Source organism: Pristis pectinata, chromosome 22, assembly GCF_009764475.1.
Source record: "Pristis pectinata isolate sPriPec2 chromosome 22, sPriPec2.1.pri, whole genome shotgun sequence".
NCBI lineage: Eukaryota > Metazoa > Chordata > Chondrichthyes > Rhinopristiformes > Pristidae > Pristis > Pristis pectinata.
Window position 1 is genome coordinate 1402290 of NC_067426.1, and position 21190 is coordinate 1423479.

General features: G+C 43.8%; 1 protein-coding gene across 1 annotated transcript in view; it reads right to left on the reverse strand.

Annotated features, from left to right (window-relative positions):
• Positions 1–471: 471 nt before the first annotated feature.
• LOC127581586 (proto-oncogene tyrosine-protein kinase LCK-like) overlaps positions 472–21190 on the reverse strand; it is a 92230-nt gene continuing 71511 nt past the window's right edge. The window contains exons 11-13 of the mRNA XM_052036071.1: positions 15386–15539; positions 4572–4703; positions 472–2775 (exon numbers count right to left, since the gene is read on the reverse strand). Coding sequence (XP_051892031.1) covers positions 2573–2775; positions 4572–4703; positions 15386–15539 — 489 coding nt within the window. The 3' untranslated portion in view covers positions 472–2572. The remainder of the gene's footprint in view (positions 2776–4571; positions 4704–15385; positions 15540–21190) is intronic.

The following is a 21190-nucleotide window of genomic DNA, read 5'->3' on the forward strand; positions in this document are numbered from 1 at the left end:
AGCTGGTTCATATCAGCATTAATGCTTCACTTGAGACTTCCTGTCTTTCCTCATCTAAATCCATCAGCATGACCCTCTCATTTCCTAATCCCTCCTATGCTTGTCCAGCCTCCCCTTAGCTGTATCTGTACCATTCATCGTCAGTCACTCCCCGTGGGAGTAAGCTCCACATTCCCACCTTACTAATTTGTTTCAGAAAATCTGTGAAGATGGAATAATGACTCAAAGCAGGCTATCAGTATATCCCTCAATATCCCTGGTGACTAGCTTATACTGATAATCTCTAGCTGTGCTCTTCCCCACAAGTAGAAACATCCTCTCTGCACCCACTTCCTCAAAACTCTTCTCATCTTTATGAACTTCTATTCAGTCACCACCACCTCCCCCCCCCCCCCCCCCCCCCCCCCCCCCCCCCCCACCGGCCTTCCTTTCTCAGGAGAAGAAATTGGAAAAGTTAGGATTTTACTCTTTAGAAGGTTGAAGACGAAGGGGAGAATTAATTGAGATCAAGAGGAGGAAAGATCTATTTTTAACTTCTGACCGTAAGAAAAAGTAGCAGGAGTAGAATATTTGGCCCTTTGTGCTGCTTCACCATTCAATAAGATCGTGGTTAATCAGTGCCACATGTCTGCATTAACCCCATATCCCTTGATTCTCTTGATATCTAAAAACCCATTGCCTTGAACACACTCAGTGACTGGGCCACCAAAATCCTCCTGGGTAGAGAATTTTAAAGTTTAACTGCTCTCTGGGTGAAGAATGTTCTTCTCACTTCAGCCCTGAATGTCTGACCTTGATTTTGAAACTGTGACCCCTGGTTCCATACAGCCGATCCAGTGGAAACATAACCTACTCTTAAGTCAACACTGCAACTTGTACACAATATTCCAGATGCAGTCTCACCATGGCCCTATAAAGGTGTAGCAAGATGTCTCGGCTGTTGTGCTCAAGTCCTCTTGCAGTAAAGGCCAACATACCATTTGCCTGCACATTTGCTCACCATATCTACATGTTAACTTTCAATGATCTACAGCAGGAAGAATTAGAGGGGAAATGGAGAGAGAATATATTCTCCCCTTGAATGTTGAGATTTGGATCTCACTACCTGAAAGTGTAGTTGAAGTAGAATTCTTCTTTATATTGAAAAAAGCACCCGGATTTGATGTAGTTCAAAGAGACCCTGCCCAAGAGTTGGGAAATGGGAAGAACCGCAAATCGCTGTCTTTATTTGCTGCGGATACCATAGAACCATAGAACAATACAGCACAATACAGGCCCTTCAGCCCACCATCTTGTGCCAACCTTCAAACCACTCCTAAGACTATCTAACCCCATTCCTCCCACATATCCCTCTATCTTAAATTCCTCCATATGCTCATCAAACAATCTCTTGAACTTGACTAAAGTATCAGCCTCCACCACCACCCCAGGCAGCGCATTCCATGCACCAACCACTCCCTGGGTGAAAAACCTCCCTCCGACGATACGATGAGTAAAACAGCCCGCAGCAAAAGAGGAGTAGATGAACCCCTAAACTATTCCACTATGGTGAATACTACATCATGTTGGAACACAAGTCAAACATTTGGTGCCAGATATCTAGGAACAAACCATTAACTCCCAGGATAATCTTTAGGAAGAGATTCATGTTCACCAGTGTGCACTGTAAACATGGATGTTTCATCCACTTATGAAGGAGTTTGAATTTTGCAATGGATATTGAGATATTAAAAATTGCAATGGAACCCCAAGAAAACAAAAAGAAAAAGGTCAAAGTTGGTGTGATTCAATCTGATCATGGCCAGGATTTTCTACAGAGCACATCTTGCAAGCACTGTGGCAGAAATCCACTAAACCTCCCAGGGGTTATCTGTTGAAGTAGAAGATTTTTCCATGGAAATTTCTGGCTTGTATCTTAGTGGGAGAAACATTCATCTGTTCCAAGTGTATGTGGGAAATTGAAAGGAATAGCAACAGATCCTCACGCCATAGTAATGCAAAAGCAAAACATTTTCCAGAGATGTTCTGCGAAGTGGTCACCCATCCTGCGTTTTGTCTCCCCAAACTAAAGTTGCAAACACTGAATACAGTCTGCAGAACTGGGATTGTGAATATATCCCTGCTTCTTGTGGGTCACTCAGTGAGAGGAGACAAGAAGACAGGTGTTGCATCTCCTCTGGTGCGTGGGGAGGGGGGAGGAGTATCTGGGAGGGGAGGGGGGTGATTGAGAAGTGAACCAGAGCATCCTGAAGAATTCCCAGAGGCATAAGCGGAAGGACCTAGGCTGACACATGGGATGTGCCCAGGACATTATTTTGAAGAGCAGAGTTCTCCACAATGTCTTGGCCAATACTTATACATTGTTCAACATCACTAAACAGATTATCTGGTCATTATCACATTGTTGTTTGTGGGAGCTTGCTGTGCACTAATTAGCTGCCACACTTCCTATTTTGCAACATTTCAAAAGTATTTACTTGGTTGTACAGCACTTTGAGATATTTGTAAAGTGTGCGGAAGGCATCACAAAAATCCAAGTCCTCCGTTTCACTATTGGAATGCGTGCTCCTTGTTAAGGTTGTTGCTGGTACTGAGCTTCAGTGGCAGTAAAGAAGTCCTCCAGTACGCTTTGGAGATATTCAAATGTTGGCCGATCCTCGGGCTTTTCTCTCCAGCATCGCATCATAACTTCATAGAGTTCTTCAGTACAGTTTTCAGGCGCCGGCATTCGATAGCCCCGTTCCAAATTCTGAATTACATCCTGATTGGTCATTCCTGTGTGCAATGATAAAGAGAGGTGAAGGAAAAGAAAACAAGTGATTGCACTGGAGAGAGAGCTGGAGTAAGAGAGCTAGCTTTGAAATGTAAGGAAGAGCCCATTGACTCATGGAAAAGCTGCACTTGTTTAATATAACCATCGAAATACCACGGGCACGAGACCCCCAAAGAACTAGCAAGCAGAGGAGAAATTACACCAGTAAATTACACTGCATTACAGCTAAAATCAGAACACTTAACCCACTGAAATCGAGCAATAAGGATATAAAAAGGGAAATAAAACTCAAATCTTAGTTTCTTAACATAAAGGCCCCTTGTAGACATCAATGGGCAGCCAGTTTATTGTCTCAACCAGAAGGTTAGTTTCCAAAGGGAGGAGAATGATGTTCACCTAGATTCACTTTGATTGTGTTGTGGCTGTTGTTCCCACCAACAACAGGGATGAGATCCTAAAACTAAACGTTGCTGAAGTGCTCTAGGAACAAGAGTGCTGCCCACATTCCACAGAAGCCCAGCTTGGAACCCCCAGCCTCAAATCCACAGCTGCAGATGGAAACCAAATGGTGGCCAACAGCCCAATGTACGTTCTATGAGGTACAGGCTGCACTAGCAGCTCCCCACCTAACATGAAGAGGCCTAAGGCCAGTTCAGAGCCAGGCTGATCTCCTAGTTCAGGTGTTTACTACAGCTCGTTGGTCTCCAACCAACGGAGGGTGGTGGTGAATTTCCAACCCTGAAGATGTACTACGTGAGAAGTTGTAAGTGGGTACAAAACACCCAGCTCTCAGGTTTGCTTCTGCCTGCCTTAGTGCACATGACCAGCCTGAGCTCGCTGCCACTGCTCCCTCACCAGCCAGTTGTCAAAGTCCTGTGGGCAGCCCTTCCACCAAAAGCCATGCCAAGGAAATCACCAGAGCCCTGTATTTAGGTTTATAGCTCAACCAATGGCAGCCCAGCTGCGGTGCAAGGACATCCCTGGGTGGATATTGCAAAGGTGCACTGTCCCTGGATAGACTGAGGAGGACCTGTGGGTCCCAATGGGTTCAGGGCTCTGTGCAAAGTTCCTCCTCACAGACAATGCACACCCCACAACAGAAATGCTCTGACAGCGGTGAAGCCAAATCCTTAGCTATTGCTGCCAAAGTTGTCCAGAGAGAATTTTGAAAAATACTCAAACACTATTCAAAGAAATGGACTATTAAAAATGACAAAATATAAGTTAAACATTTTTAAAGAAATTAAAAATAATTAAATTCTTAGAAAACACTTAACAATTAAATAAATAGAGGACTAAATTAACGCAAAGGATGTGAAATATCTGAACCTTATCTAGCTCCCTTGGAGTTGTTCCTTCTCATTGAAGTGAGTGGAGTGAATGTGTGCCAGGTCCAACCCAGTGCAGGTTCCGTGGACAGGTCTCCCAGAGTAACAATGGGAAGGTACAACATCTGGACCCCAGTGTTGGAATGCAATCAGAAGGACAACAGTGAGGACCTCTGAGAAACCTTTGGACGTCTGCATTATCATGTGACCCTCAGAAGTGATTCAGATTTTCACTCTGGGCCTCCCCACAAAAAAAGTGTGTACCACTTTTGTAAATTATGAATAAACTGCTTGGAAAATCACAACCATTATGAATAATGAATAAAAGTTTGTCAGTGTACAGATACACTATCATATCACTAACCATGATCATTGACTGGGGGGTTTGATAGGCTGTGGTTAATTATTATGGTGGGGTTGATCTAAATACAAGATAAGGGTTTAAATGTCAGTCAGTATTCAGCAGGTACCTGGATACGGTATCCGCCCGTATGTTACAATCTCCGTAAGGAGAATTCCAAAGCTCCAGACATCAGACTTGATGGTGAATGTGCCATAGTTGATGGCTTCTGGCGCTGTCCATTTGATGGGGAATTTAGCACCTGTACAAAAAGAGGATTAAATGTTAAATGCTCACTTGCAGGAAGTGGTGATGCAGATGAAAAAGGACGATGTAACTTGGAACATTGTTTTGGGAATTTGCTCGGCAATGGTTAATTGTTGCTGGATTACCCCAATGTCACTTGGTCAAGATGAACGTTGAAATCTTTTAAAACCTCTTCTCTAAAAGTTATTAATACTTCCGTTTCACGTTTTCTACACATAACCCGAGTTGTAAAATATATTACCAACTTGGGTTTACTTGGAATTTAGTGATGATAGCACTGCTTTGAAATCCATGCTTTGGAAATACCATGCTAAAGCTGGCTCATCAGTCAGAGTTTGCTGTGGAGTCTTTAGGTTACTTTCACAGCAACAGTGAGGGCTAAGGTGAGATCTGAAAGAAAGGTTCAAACGTACAATGGAGTTTGATTAGATTCATTAAGTTGAAGTATTTACACTGATCAATAACTCCCAGCATAATTTTAAGACCACCACCACAAAGGAATATGTTTGAAAACTCTTTACAGATGGGGTTGCTGGACTGAAATTCCGTACCAGAAACTCACAATTCATTGTGAGTAGTTTTGGGCCCCATATCTGAGGAAGGATGTGCTGGCATTGGAGAGGATCCAGAGGAGGTTTACAAGAATGATCCCGGGAATGAAAGGGCTAAAGCACTTGATGGCTCTGGGCCTGTACTCACTGGAGTTTAGAAGGATGATACATTAGACTATTGTTTATTGACTACAGCTCTGCCTTCAATACAATAATCCCAAGCAAGATTGTCACCAAACTCCGAGACCTGGGACTCAACACCTGCCTCTGTAACTGGATCCTTGACTTTCTAACAAACAGACTGCAATCAGTGAGGATAGGCAGCAATACCTCCGGCACGATTATTCTCAACACTGGTGCCCCACAAGGCTGCATCCTCAGCCCTCTACTCTACTCCCTATACACTCACGACTGTGTGGCCAGATTCTGCTCTAAATCCATCTACAAGTTTGCAGATAATACCACCGTTGTAGGCCGTATCTCAAACAGTGATGAGCCGGAGTACAGGAAGGAGATAGAGAGCTTAGTGGAATGGTGTCATGACAACAACCTTTCCCTCAGTGTCAACGAAACAAAAGAGCTGGTCATTGGCTTCAGGAAAGGGGGCGGTGTACATGCTCCTGATTCACGTACCACCAGAATTAAGGACAGCCTCTACCCCACTGTGATAAGACTATTGAATAGTTCTTTATACAATGAGATGGACTATGATCTCACGATCTACCTTGTTGTGACCTTGCACCTTATTGCACTGCACTTTCTCCGTAGCTGTGACACTTTACTCTGTATTGTTACTGTTTTTACCTGCACAATGCACCCTGTACTACCTCAATGTAACTGCACTGTGTAATGAATTGACCAGTACGATTGGTTTGTAAGACAAGTTTTTCACTGTACCTCGGTACAAGTGACAATAATAAACCAATCCCAATAGCAATCTTATTGAAACCTACTGAATATTGAAAGGCCTGGATAGAGTGGATGTGGAGAGGATGTTTCCAGTAGTGGGAGAGTCTAGGACCAGAGGACACAGCCTCAGAATAGGAGGACGACCCTTTAGAACAGAGATGAGGAGGAATTTCTTTAGCCAGAGGGTGGTGAATCTGTGGAATTCGTTGCCACAGATGGCTGTGGAGGCCAAGTCATTGGCTATATTTAAAGTGGAGGTTGATAGGTTCTTGATTAGTAAGGGCTCAAAGGTCACGGGGAGAAGGCAGGAGAATGGGGTTGAGAGGGAAAAATAAATAAACCGTGGTCAAATGACAGAGCAGACTTGATGGGCCGAATGGCCAAATCCTGCCCCTATGTCTGATGGTCTGAAGGTCTTATAATCCAGTAAATCTTTTCAAAGAAATTTTGGAAAATATTTGGTTCCATAAAAATGTGAAAGAAAAAGGCAGTGGACGAGACGAACTGGGGAGATGAACCCACTTATTGCCCCGAAGTTTGTAGAAGTTTGTGAGAGGCTGTGATTACTACAAACCACACTCACACGATAATCGTGCAGGCCTGAACATCACAGGGTTATTAAACCCTTACAATATAGAACTAGCCCTTGGGTCATCAGATATCCCTGCAAATGCCTCCATACTGCAGCTACCTTCCCATCCTCGCTCCTTCTCCTACCTGATCTTCTTCTCAAACAATTAAATTATTCCTGTTTCAAAGTACTTTCAAGAACAAAACAGCTTAATCTGGAAAGAAACTTTTCCTAAAGTCCTACTGAGTTTCTTTTCAGATAATTCTGATTTGTAGCCTAACACTATTGACCCAGTGACTAACAAAACAATCCCAGCATATTTGTTCCAACATAATCATCAGTTCACTCTAGGCTCCACTGAAGAGCCCTAACTTTGTAACTCTCACTTCATAGCTACTTGTGTTTATAGTGTTTGGTGCATGAAGGGAGGCTTTATAAACAGGATGAAAGATCTAGCACAAATATTTATTGATCTTATACAGACATTGTTTAAACTCAGGTCGACTTGTTTAATTGGACAAAGTGACACCTCCGATGTAAAACATATAAATATCAAGGCATTGATTAATACATAATTTAAGAAATGGAGCAATCAGATCTTTGCCAATTAAGTCATTTGATTGATCTGCACCTGATTCAGTCTTTGGTTGAGTATTTATGTCAAATTCCACCTCATTTGCCTCAGTGTTTTCAAGGTTGGGATGTATTGGAGTTAAGAACACTGGGGCTCCCTTGGTATACTTCCAAATAGAAAGGCCAGCAGGGACCATGGTGTGTATTAGCTGCACATTCTGGTTTCCACAGGAAATGTTCATTCCAAATAAAAAGTGTGTGCTGATGGAAATCTCCCTGTTGTTGCTTTAGTTTAGAGTAGGGGAATCAATTGCCAATTGTGTTTAATGCAAGTAGTTTCAAAAAAGTTGCGATCTCAGTTGGTCAGCAGTGAAGTAGAAATTCAACTCTCCATCATGGAGTATTATTTAGAAGATAACGAGTCAGGAAAATATCAACTTTGACATAACGTTTGATCTTCAGGTGTCCCAAAACTTTTGCAACACTACCCAACTAAGACCAAGTTGCTCTATGCAAAAGCATTAAACTCAACACTTTGTATATTTCTGCTGTTAAAAGTATATCACCAAGATGACATTGTTAAATGCTATGGTATAATGATAACATATTGTAGCTCTTCTACAATCCCATTCTGTTGTTATTTTCCAGGCATCTACTTTAAATTCCTCTTCGGTATCTGGGACATTGGTGGCATGAGACGATTGGCTGTGTGTTGTATTTACATCCCAAGATCCTTTTCCTTTGATGGAACTGACTATCAGGAGGCAGCACAACGAGCTGCCAGTTCTCCAGGGTTGCGAGTTGCTCCAGCAACCAAGAGACATCTCTGCCTCTTGGTATTGGTATTGGTATTGGTTTATTATTGTCACTTGTACTGAGGTACAGTGAAAAGCTTGTCTTACAACCCGATCGTACAGGTCAATTCATTACACAGTGCAGTTACATTGAGTTAGTACAGAGTCCATTGATGTAGTACAGGTAAAAACAGTAACAGTACAGAGTAAAGTGTCACAGCTACAGAGAAAGTGCAGTGCAGTAAGGTGCAAGGTCACAACAAGGTACATCATGAGGTCATAGTCCATCTCATTGTATAAGGGAACTGTTCAATGGTCTTATCACAGTGGGGTAGAAGCTGTCCTTAAGTCTGGTGGTACGTGTCCTCAGGCTCCTGTATCTTCTACCCGATGGCAGAGGAGAGAAGAGAGAATGTCCTGGGTGGGTGGGGTCTTTGATTATGCTGGCTGCTACACCAAGACAGCAAGAGGTAGAGTCCAAGGAGGGGAGGCTGGTGTCCATGATGCGCTGGGCTGTGTCTACAACTCTCTGCAGCTTCTTGCAGTCCTGGGCAGAGCAGTTGCTGTACCAAGCCATGATACATCCAGATAGGATGCTTTCTATGGTGCATTGGTAAAAGTTGGTGAGAGTCAAAGGGGACAAACCAAATTTCTTTAACCTCCTGAGGAAGTAGAGGTGTTGGTTGTGGCATCTACGTGATTTGACCAGGACAGGCTGTTGGTGATGTCCACACCCAGGAACTTGAAGATCTCAACCCTCTCGACCTCAGCACCATTGATGTAGACAGGTGCATGTACACTGCCCCCTTTCCTGAAGTCAATGACCAGCTCTTTTGTTTTGTTGACATTAAGGGAAAGGTTGTTGTCATGACATCATTCCACCTAGCTCTCTATCTCCTTCCTGTACACCGACTCATCACTGTTTGAGATATGGCTTACAACTGTGGTATCATCTGCAAACTTGTAGATGGAGTTAGAGCAGAATCTGGCCACACAGTTGTGAGTGTATAGGGAGTAGAGTAGAGGGCTGAGGACGCAGCCTTGTGGGGCACCAGTGTTGAGAATAATCGTGCCAGAGGTGTTGCTGCCTATCCCCACTGATTGTGGTCTGTTTGTTAGAAAGTCAAGGATCCAGTTACAGAGGGAGGTGTTGAGTCCTAGGTCTTGGAGTTTGGTGACAAGCTTGCTTGGGATTATTGTATTGAAGGCAGAGCTGTAGTCAATAAACACTAGTCTAACATATGTGTCTTTACTGTCCAGATGCTCCAGAGCTGAGAGTAGGGCCAGGGAGATGGCATCCACTGTAGACCTGTTTCACTGATAGGCGAATTGCAATGGGTCCAGGTTGTCTTGTAGGCAGGACCTCTTACAGCATTTTAAGCTCTACCACAAGATGGCACTCAGTGCACTACTATGTACTGACTGTTTAGTAACATTGCTGAGGTAGAACACAGTAGTAGTGGTTACTCAGAAGGAGACCATTCAGCCCCTTGTTGAACAATCCTGTCACTTCCATTGCCACCCATCTCCTCATTGTGGCTCCATGTATATGTACCTCAGACAGTAGAATGCAACCTATTCAGCTCCACCAGCACCAAAATATACCCTCAGACCAGATACAAGGAGTGTGATTGAGGCACCCTGATGTGAAGATTTCAAATAGGAAAACATAGAAAAGGTATATAAACATGCAAAGCTGGAGGGACAATTGACTTTTCCACCATTATCTTTGATATTTTCCTCTTGCGTGTTATCCACTGTCTGTGGGAACCATTCTACAATCTATGGAATTCTGAAAGTTGACAGCCAGTGTATCCACCATCTCCGTAACCACTTCTAACCTTGTCCTGGAGATTTACTGCCTTTCACTTCCATCCATTTCTCCAATATCCTTCTTTCTCAAATGCTAATTTCCTTCAATTCCTCACTCATGCTTGTCCCCCACCATTTCTGGGAGTTTTTTATATTTTCTGCTGTGAAGATAATATTTTAAAAATTTCTCAGCTGTTTCCTTATTACTCAGAATAATTTCTCCTGTCTCAATCTGAAGGGACCAATATCATTATTTGCTAATAGTTTCTTTTTTACATGTTTAGCTTGACATTCCCTGGCATCACTAATGACAGTAAACCAGGGTCACCATTGACTAAAAATTCAGCTGGACCAGCCACATAAACACTGTGGCTACAAGAGCAGGTCAGAGGCGGGGGATCCCACGGTGACTGACTCACCTCATGACACCTTTCCACCATTAACAAGTCAGGAATGTGATGGAATTCTCTCATCTTGAACAGATAAGAGCAACTCCGGAAAATCTCAAGCAGCTTGGCACCAGCAGGATAATGGATCCTGTTTGATTGGCAGCCCATCAATCACTCTGAGTGTTCATTCCCTTCACCGTGTCACAGAGTGGCAGCTGAGTGTTCCACAAAATGCACTGCAGTCACACAAAATGCACTGCAGTCACACACCTCGGTACCTCCCAAACCCATCAAAAAGGATTAAACTGGAAAGAATGTAGAAAAGATTTATGAGGATGTTACCAGGACTCGAGGGACTGGGTTATAGGGAGAGGTTGGGCAGGCTAGGACTTTATTCCTTGGAGTGTAGGAGACTGAGGGCTGACCTTATAGAGAGAGATGTATAAAAAATCATGAGGGGCATAGATAGGCTGAATGCACGCAGTCTTTTTCCCAGGGTTTGGAAACCAAGAACTAGAGGACATAGGTTTAAAGTGAGGGAGGAGAGATTTAATAGGAACCTGAGGGGCAACTTTTTCACCCAGAAGGTGGTCCATATATGGAATGAGCTGCCAGCAAGTGGTTGAGGTAGGGACGTTAACAACTTTTAACAGACAGTTGGACAGGTACATGGATAGGAAAGGTTTAGAAGGATATGGGTCAAACGCAGGCAACTGGGACTAGCTTGGATGGGCACCTTGGTTGGCATGGACCATTGCTGTGCTGTGATATGACCATGACAGAAGGGACAGGGGAACACCACCACCTACAGGTTCCCGTCCAAGTCACAACATCCAACATCCTGACTTGGAAATACATCGTTGCTCCTTCATCGACACAGGGTATCCTAGAACTCCCTCTCCAAAATCATCATGGGAGCACCTTCAACAGACAGCTGTGGTTCAAGGAAGCAGCTCACCACTCCCTTCTCAAGGCATTTAGGGAGGGGCAATAAATGCTGCTCCTGTCATCAGTGACAAGATCCCAATAAATGAACAACAAAAATATAGAATGATACAGCAAAGACAAAGATTCACTGTGGCCTTTCTTGTATACAGCTCTCCAGTCAATGCACTCTTTCCCCATGGCCTGCAGCATTTTCCTTTGTTGTATCCTGATCCCTTTTGAAAGCTCCTGTTGAACCTGTTTCACCGCCTTACAGGCAGTTTGCCTCAATCACAGCAATTCACTACAGAAAGGAAAATTTTCCTCATCTCCCTTCTGAACAATCCAGCAAGGATCTTCAAATTGTCTGTATCCTGGTTACCAGTCTTCCTCCTTTCAAAAAACTCCATTATTCATGAGCAAACTAGCTAATTAAGATGAGATAAAACACAGAAAATACTGGAAAAACTCAGCAGGTCAGGCAGCATCTAGGGAAAGAGAAGTGGTTAACATTTTGGGTTATGACCCTTCATTAAAACTGGGGTAGAGAGAGATACAAGTTAGTTTTCAGTAGGAGAGTGGGGGAGGGATGTGCTGAACAAAGGGAATATCTGTGGCAGGATGAATCAAAATGGTTTAATGGCCATGGTTACCAGCACTTTAAACTTCTGGGTCTGTGTACCAACCCAGCTGTCCTTTCACCTTCCTCACCCTCACTGGTTTCTCTTTCCCTTCTAGTTTCAGTAAGACCCACTTCCACAACCATACCTCATAGCAAATGTCTCTGATTCCAACTACTCATTACACAGACCCAGAAGTTTAAAGTGCTGAAGAGTTGCAGTGGAACTGAACATTGTGCAATCATCCATGATGAAAGGAAGGTCAGTAACACACCATGTGAAGATGGGTGGGCTAGAACACTGCTCTAGGAACTCCTGGGGCTGAGCTGATTGATCTCCGACAGCAACAATCAGACTCCTTTACGCCAGTTCTCCCTCCATCTATTGGAGTGCTTTCCTCTTGTGCTCATCAACTTCAGTTTTACCAGAGCTCCTGGATGCCACACTGGGTCAAACACTGCCTAGATGTCAGGACCAGTCACTCTCACCTCCCCCCTGGGGTTCAGCGCTTGGTAGCCCTGTCCATGGCAGTTACTGACGCACACCACTCTGACAGCACCTCCCAACCTCTACCAGGGTGCTTCATTGTCACTGGGTCTAAGTTCTGGGATTCTCTCCCCCACAGTATTGTGGGAGCACCTTCACCAGAAGGACTGGAGCAATCCAATGAGGTGGGTCACCACCACCTTCTCAGGGACAATTAGGGATGGTGAATGAATGTTTGCCTCGCCTAGGAGTGGTTGCTAGTTGTGGCACAGAATGACCACATCCTAAAATTCTCATTTATTATTAGGAGTGTTGGAAACACTTATTGAAAATATTTGATGACAATGAAAGAAGACACAATGCAATCCAGGGGCAGCTCAGTGGGTAAGATTCTCGACTCTGAACCTCAGGTCAAGTCCCACTCCAGAGGTTTGAGCACGAATGCCCTGACTGATACTCTGTTGAAGAGTTAGCTGCCTCTTGCCTCAGACTTCAAACTGATGTGCTGTCTGCATTCTTAACTTCACTTCGAAGCTGCTGTGGGCTTATCTGAAGTAGAATAGGGAGTTCTTGCCACTGTTTCAGCTAACGTTTATCCCTCAACCAACAAGCTAAAACAATGCTCATGTTTCTCACTGCTCCTTATGGCTTAAGTTTTCTTCTGTATTTATTAAACTAGAAAAGTGACTGCACTTCAGAAAGAACCTGGCTGAGGTCATGAAAAGTGCCAAGAACTGTAAGCCTCTTCACTTTGCATTGAAGATATGCAAAATGAGAAGTAAATAAATTAACTGTTTCCTGAATTTTGTGTTCACAAATCATCTGCAACTAATTCGGAAACATATTCAGGCTGTGCATTAATCACAGGTTCAGTTCTTTATCTGAAACACTTTCATCTGACATTTGGACAGCAGGAGTCCAGATAAGGAAAGACAAGCTCATGGTGAAGAGCTGGTAAATGGAAACCATAAAATATTAAGATTTTGTTATGCAGCTAAACAAAGGGGAAATTTGTTTTTCTGTAAGTTATTTCCAGCCTAAGCTGCTGGAATTGAGCTTAAAGGGTCCAGTTGTGCTCTGCCTCATTGCCCATGGAACATTATTCTTGCTTTTAGCTCAATCTGCAGCTGACTCATTTACAGGAGAGTTGATTCACCACAACCAGGTTCAATTCTGTCTCCACAGCATGCAGACCAAGGCTGGTGGGAAATGATGAGGAGCAGGAATCCTGGCCACACTTCCCTTCACTAAGTGTAGTAGCCCATAGCTGCTTGGCCACCAACATAGAGGAGAATTCAAACTCCAAGCCTTAGCCACTTACTGTAAAACATTGGCAGTGCCTCAGCATCTACCCACTAATGCTCAGTTATCTTGTCTTCTCTTCCACCTTTTGCATCTTTGAGTGAGAGCCTCACCTAGTTCCTCCTCGTAAAGTAAGTTAGACCACACACGCCAATGGCATCAACCAAACAGAAGTGAAACTTGCCCAGATATTCCCCTTGACAAGGAGAGGGTTAGATTCTTCCTCGTGTAGGCCAGCAGAATAGCTGATGCTTATGTGTAAAGTTTGTTTGATATAAGAAGCAGCAGCTCACAATAATGATGTCCTGTGCTAAATTATGTGTCTTTGTTGTGTACACCGTACTTGCACACATAGCTGTTGGCCAGAGTGGCAGCAGTAGGTTAAGACCTTTACCAGAATAGTAATGTTGGATCAGAAAGCCATGTTCTGTGGCTTCCGGCATGGGGTCAGCATGCTTTCCCACAATGACTGATTTCCTGTTCATTGTCTGACAGAAACATCTGTCACTCACTGCAGCACTTAAACAATGCGCCCTGACAACCATTAAAGTATGAATCATTAAAGGCTGGGGATAAGAGACAAAGTGTCCTGTACAATTACTCTTCAGGGATGAAGTTCTGCAAAGTCTATTTTTAGTGCATCAGTTGACACTTCTGTGGCATTGTTCTGCACGTTTCTCTCACAACATTGATAACCTAATTTGTTTTGGACGGGTTAGAGAGAGCTTTCAAATCCCGTGTGTGAGATGTTTACAGGAGCAGGCCGGGGACTGCACCATTGGTGGTGCAGTGGAATTCCCTGAGCCCTAAAATGAAAGAAAGGATAAAGGGTATAAAGCAGTTCCTGAGTAAAGTGCGACAGTTGGTTACAAATGATTCCTCAGTATTCTCCGGTTATACTCCTGTCATGATCCAATGTGTCATCAACGCAAACCTGGAGCAGCATTTTTGTACTAGACTGCAAAATAAAATTCGTTTTCAGATTTTTCAGTTTCCTTCAGTTCTGTAAATACAAAACAAAGGCATGTCCTGGATGGAGCTCGGTCTTGCTTATAATATTCAGTCATATTTTTGATGGGAATCACTTTGGGAACAAAAATGTGATAGTTACCTGCCTTTTGCCACCCTCCCATTTTGAGTAAAGGTATCTCACTGGCAGTTCTGTAAACTCCTTCTCCAGAATCTAAAGGTCTTTGGATGATGACAGGGAACTGGGAACAGGGATGATGACAGGGATCAGACCCAGGGAACTAAACAGTCTATAGCCCCATTGGTTTATCTAATACTAATTATCTAGTGATGCTGATAATATTCAAGTCTCTGAAAAGGGACTTGAACCCATAAAGCCTTGACTCAAGAGGTGAACCTGGGACCTATCAAGCTACAGATAACACTGATACTTCAATAAATCAGCCAAAGTATGAAGATTGGCTTTCCATGAATGACTGTCAAAACTGACCAAGAGTTGGGATGAGGAGTGACACGCAGTCCTTTCCCTGTGCCCTGATACCCCCTGGCATTGTCTAAGGTGACCATGGTACCCAATGGTTTCCACTTGCAAATGTGGCCACAATTGCAGGTGAAGAGGTGGTGTCACCTGCCTCTGTGTCCTTCCCGTGTGCCCACTTGCTGTGAATTATAACATTGTGATATTTCATTCTCAATGTTGCATTCTTCATTGTAAGTAAGTAGTCACTCTCACCAATACAGCACTGAAGAAGCAAGAGTGCAGAGGTGCAGCCTTACCCTCTCTTGCTGTGTACTCATTGTCCTCGATGAGTCGCGCAAGTCCAAAGTCTGCAATCTTGCAGCAAAGGTCCTCAGAAACCAGGATATTGGCTGCACGAAGATCCCGGTGGATGTAGTTCTTTTGTTCAATAAAAGCCATTCCCTCAGCAATCTGTGAACAAGAGTCATGGTTCAACTGGGAATCACATTCAGCAACTCGGTCTTAAAATGACAATATTGATTTGGTTCTCAGTGTGAACTTTATTTTGTTTATTTGAAATGATTCTTAAGGGCAAGAAGTTTTTAAATGTTTTAAATCCATTGCAGGGTTTAAATCACATTTTAAACAACTTTGCAAGTTACTCTTGCAGAAAGGAAATTTGATGAAAAAAATGAACATTTTCTCAGCCAGATCTTTGTTGATCCTACGTCAAAAGACGTTAAGGTCTCACTGCCACCAGTAACAATCAGTTTGCTTGCTCCTAGCATTCTGATTGGCCTACTCCAGCTTGACGTGTGTGTTGTGGTTCTGCTCCCTTCATTCTGTGCCTCCTCATGCTCTACAGTGACTCTAGCTCACTTCAATCAATAAAGCTGAGACAAGCCCCATTCATAGGCCAGGAGCCAAGCCAGAGCATTATTCTGCTACTTCCTCTTAATGAACGCAATGCAATCAGACCCTTTTATAATCTCTAAAAACTAGGCACTAATTAACTGTAAATTATCCTCATAATGAAAACAAAAAGTACTGGAAGTGCTCAGCGTTGGTGGCGGAGATATCTCTCTCTCCACCTCAACTGCTGAAGATATCCAAGGTTTTCAGATTTCCACCCTCCACTCTGAGGTGATAATGTGATGCAAGATGTAGTTTGAATTCACATTATCCTTACAATGACCTCACTTTAAAATAGAACAAGTTAACTGTGAATTATGCTGCCTATTTAACAACAAGCTACAAACGTCAAGACTTTATCGACTGTGAAATCTGAAGTGTTTCCAGAATAACTTTGATTGTTGCTGTTTGTGACTGTCTACTAAAACCGTATTCCACAGAAATTTTGCACTAACTGCATCTTTTGGCTGATTGGGAATGTAGGCCTGCTTCCCACACACTCGGTCTTCTGCTCAAAGCCTTTCTTTCATTTCCATGTTGGGCATTGATCTTTCCTTGGAACTATAGTCTGGGGATGTGGGTGTACCTGGGAAGGGCAGGTAGCGATTGCCCTCCTGAGCTGTCCTCCAACTAGACAATCCGCAACACGCTCTCCAACGCTTCCATAGCTTTAAGGATGCCCAATTAACAATTGGTTGGGCTTTTATGAAAATCCAGTCATTTCATGGATTATATTTTAGAAGTGAATCTGATAGTAACTTCTAATTTTGATATCTTTAAAGTGAATTAAAATCCTTCAACTGGTGCAGCAGAATGCCATGAAATGTGTGTGTGTGATTTAGTCCAGTAATACAACCTGACTGCTCTCACATCCTTACATGAGAAACTCAGGGAAATCTTCTCAGAAGATACTTCTCAGATTCACAAGGATGTTGCCGGGACTGCAGGGCATGAGTTATAAGGAGAGACTGGATAGACTATGACTGTTTCCCCTGCAATGAAGGAGGCTGAAGTTTATAAAATCTTGAGGGGCATAGATAAGGTGGATGGTCACAGTCTCTTTCCCAGGGGAGGGGAGTCTAAAACCAGAGGGCACGGGTTTAATGTGAGAGGGGAAAGATTTAAAGGGAATCTGAAGGACAAGTTTTCCACACAGAGCGTGGTGGGTATGTGGAACGAGCTGCCAGAGGAAGTGGTAGAGGCTGGTATAATTATAATGTTTAAAAGACGTTTGGACAGGTTCATGGACAGGAAAGGTTCAGAGGGATATGGACCAAATGTGGGCAAATGGGACAAGCTCAGGTGAGCAACTTGATTGGCAAGGACGAGTTGGGCCAAAGGGCCTGTTATCCAAGCTGATTTGTTCCATGACTAACATTTCCTCGTAATTAAAGGTTTGTTTGTCATACTATGAAGTATTGTAAATACTAAGAATGATCATGTAACTTGCCGTATGGAAGTGTCTGCACTCACTGGCAGAGCTCAATGTCACCTTGGACATTGCAGCAAAACTAAAGCTCATCAAAAGCTGGAAGCAATGTCTGTTAGAAAATCTCTTAAACCCACAGAGCTAATTCACCCCATCAGATGCACAGCAAATGATGTCACTTCCTGCACTCTGGGCTAGAAAAACCCAGGTACTCTCCGTGGAGAAGGTCATGAAAGCCAAGGGATTAAGGGAAATGAATAGTGATGTATTGGAACATATCACATTACAAAAGAGGAGGTGCTGGTGATCTTAAAGCATATAAAAGTAGATAAATCCCCGGGGCCTGGTCAAATATATCCCAGGACATTGTGGGAAACCAGGGAAGAAATCGCAGGGGCTCTGGTAGAGATATTTGTATTGTCTTTAGCCAGGGGTGGGGTACCAGAAAACTGGAGGATAGCCAATGTTCTGCCTTTAATTAAGAAAGGCCACTAGGACAGGCCAGAGAACTACAGGCCAATGAGCCTAACATCAGTGGTGAGAAGGGTACTGGAGAGGATTTTGAGGGACAGAATCCACATGCATTTGGAAAGGCAAGGACTGATTAAGGATAGTCAACGTGGTTTTGTGAATGGAAAGTTGTGAGGTAACAAAGAGGATTGATGAGGGCAGGGTAGTAGATGTTGTCTACATGGACTTTAGTAAGGCCTTTGACAAGGTCCCACGTGGTAGGCTGGTCTGGAAGGTTAGATTATAAGGGATCAGAGTGAGCTAGCCAATTAGATACAAACTTGACAGTGGAAGGAGTCAGGTGGTGGTAGTGGAGGGGTGTTATTCAGATTGGAGGCCTGTGACCAGTGGTGTGCTGCAGGCAGTGCTGCTGGGAGCACTGTTGTTTTGTTATCTATGTTAACGGTTTGGACGACAATGTTTTTAATGTGGTTAGTAAGTATCCGGATGACACCAAAAGTAGTGGTGTATTGGACAGTGAAGAAGGTTTTCTAAGATTACAGCAGGATCTCGATGAACTGGGGAAGTGGGCCAAGGACTGGCAGATGGAATTTAACTTGGGCAAGTGCGAGGTGTTGCACTTTGTTCAGTTAAACCAGGGCAGGGCTTACACAGTAAATGGTTGGACCCCGCATGTGATGTAGAACAGAGACCTAGGGGTACAAGTACATGGTTCCCTGAAAGTGGTGACACAGGTAGACAGGCTGGTAAAGAAGGAGTTTGGCACACTTGCCTTTATCAGTCAGGTCACTGAGTACAGGAGCTGGGATGTCATATTGCTGTGCAAGTTGTTGGGGAGACCACACTTATAGTATTGTACTCAGTTCTGGTTGCCCAGCTATAGGAAGGATGGCATTAAGCTGAAAAGGTGCAAAAAGATTCACGAGGATGTTACTGGGACTGGAGGGCTTGACTTATAAGGAGAGACTGAATAGGCTGGGACTGTTTTTCCTTGAGTGTAGGAGGCTGAGGGGTGACTTTATAGAGATATATGAGATCGTGAGGGGCGTAGATGGTCACAATCTTTTTCCCACGGTTGGGAAGTCTAAAACTAGAGGGCATAGATTTAAGGTGATATTTAAAAGGGACCCAAGGGGCAACTTCCTCACACAGAGGGTGGTGGGTATGTGGAACGAGCTGCCAGAGAAAGTGATAGAGGCAGGTACAATTGAAAAGTTTAAAAGGCATTTGGACAGGTACATGGATAGGCTTAAAGGGATATGGGCCAAATGCAGGCATGTGGGACTAGCTCAGATAGACATTTTGTTTGGCATGGATGAGTTGGGCCAAACGGCCTGTTTTTCCATGTTGTTTTGATTCTATGACACTAAGACCCAGTCTTTCAGCCCCCTTCCCTTGATATCAACCAGCACCCCAATTACCCTCATCTCCCAGCTTCCCAGAGCTCACACCCAATTGCCCTAATTAACTCAACTCAGTCTCTTGATTCCCCAGCTCAATTCCCAGATCCCTGAACGCCTCTCCCCACCCAATCCTTGACTCACCAAGGTCACTATCACCCAAATCCTCAATGCACCAGTCCTCTCCCCAGGCTCTGAGCAGGTCCCCTCTTCCCCTCAATCTCAATGGAAGACGGTGGTCCACCCTACAACACACCTGTTGGAGAGCTCAGCAATCTCCAGGCTGATATCTGCCATGGAAGTGAGAAGATTTTGAAACTTTGACAGAAGACATTTTCTACAAATAGGATGAACTTACATAGTTTGACATGACAGCAAATGGATCAATATTGCCCGTAGTCCTCATCCACCTGTATTCACTAACTCTTCACACAATATCTCCCTCTTATATAACTTCATCTGGTTGAAGTCATGGATTCCAACCCTCTATTATTCTTGTACTGGACCTTTCCTGGAACACTTTCTGTAAGGACTCTGCTCAGTCAGTGTTCCCGCATCAGGAGAACATCTTTCATGATCCAATCAACTCAAGAGGAAAGTTTATTTATTAATATATAATGTTGGTTAAATGAGACTGTCGTTTCCCTCTGCCAGACCTGCTCAATGTTCCCAGGATTTTCTGGATTTTCTTTTAGCTTTAACTCATGGATATTTAATTCTAAAATTATTTTTCCACCTAAAGTTCCTGATTCAGTCCATTTACTTCCTTTCCCTTTGTATACTCCCTGTTATTTAAAAAATCCTGAAGACAACATTGCAATGGCCTAGAGACCTGGACACGGAGCAGTGTGATTTTTGTTACTATGTTTCCAGAGTGGGAAGCCATTGTGACCCATTCCAGAATTCAGCTGGAACCTTCTGGTGGGATTCTGCATCAGCCCTGTCTGGGAAAATGCCATTCCTCATGCAATGCCTGATTCGCAACATTGTGGGAAAATTAGAAAGGTTCTTGTGGGAACGGCTGTTGTCAGGCACTCCCAGGAAACGTGGGCCTTCATGTTCTGGGACTCCACAAAGGCAAGGCTTTTACTTACTTTACATTCTAGGTCTCTCCCAGTCCTGCAGTAGTGACCACTCCATCACACCCACCCACCAATGTCACCCCCACCATCTGATCGTCTCCAACTTTCAGATCTTTCTCTCTGACCCTCCGGTCCCCCAGGAGCCTCCCAGTCCCACAACACCCATGAAAGGGGCCCGGATTTTGTCAATGTCCCTCAGACACTTAGCTGGTCACCAACCCAATCTTAGGCCCTGATCAGTTACTTGTGATGTAGTTATTGGTACAGCACTGCCACATACAACTCATGTGCCCATTCAGGGGTACTAGAATTTCTTGGCCAATATATCACAGAGTCATAGAGTGGTAAGGCACAGAAACAGGCCCACCATGTCCATGCCAACTTTTTGCCCATCTCCACTAATCCCACTTGTCCACATTAGGTACATATCCTTTTATGCCTTACCTATTTAAATGTCTGTCTAAGTGTCTCTTGAACATATTGGTTGTATCTAATTTCACCACCTGCACTGGCAGCAAGTTCCAGAGGTCAATCGTTCTCCATTCCCACTTGGTTTGGAAACTACAACCATGGGAAACAGATTCTGCTGACTTATCCTACCTATCAGAGTACAAACCTCCATGAGGTCATCCCTCAGCATCCTTCACCCCAGGGAAAACAAGCCCAGCTTATCAATTTCTTCCCATAACTAAAGTCCTCCAATCCAGACAACATGCTGGTGAATCTCCTCTGCACTCTCTCCAGCACAGCCACATCCTTCCTATTGCGTGGTGACCAGAACTGCACACAGTGCTCCAAGTGTGGTCTAACCTGGGTTTTGTAAAATTG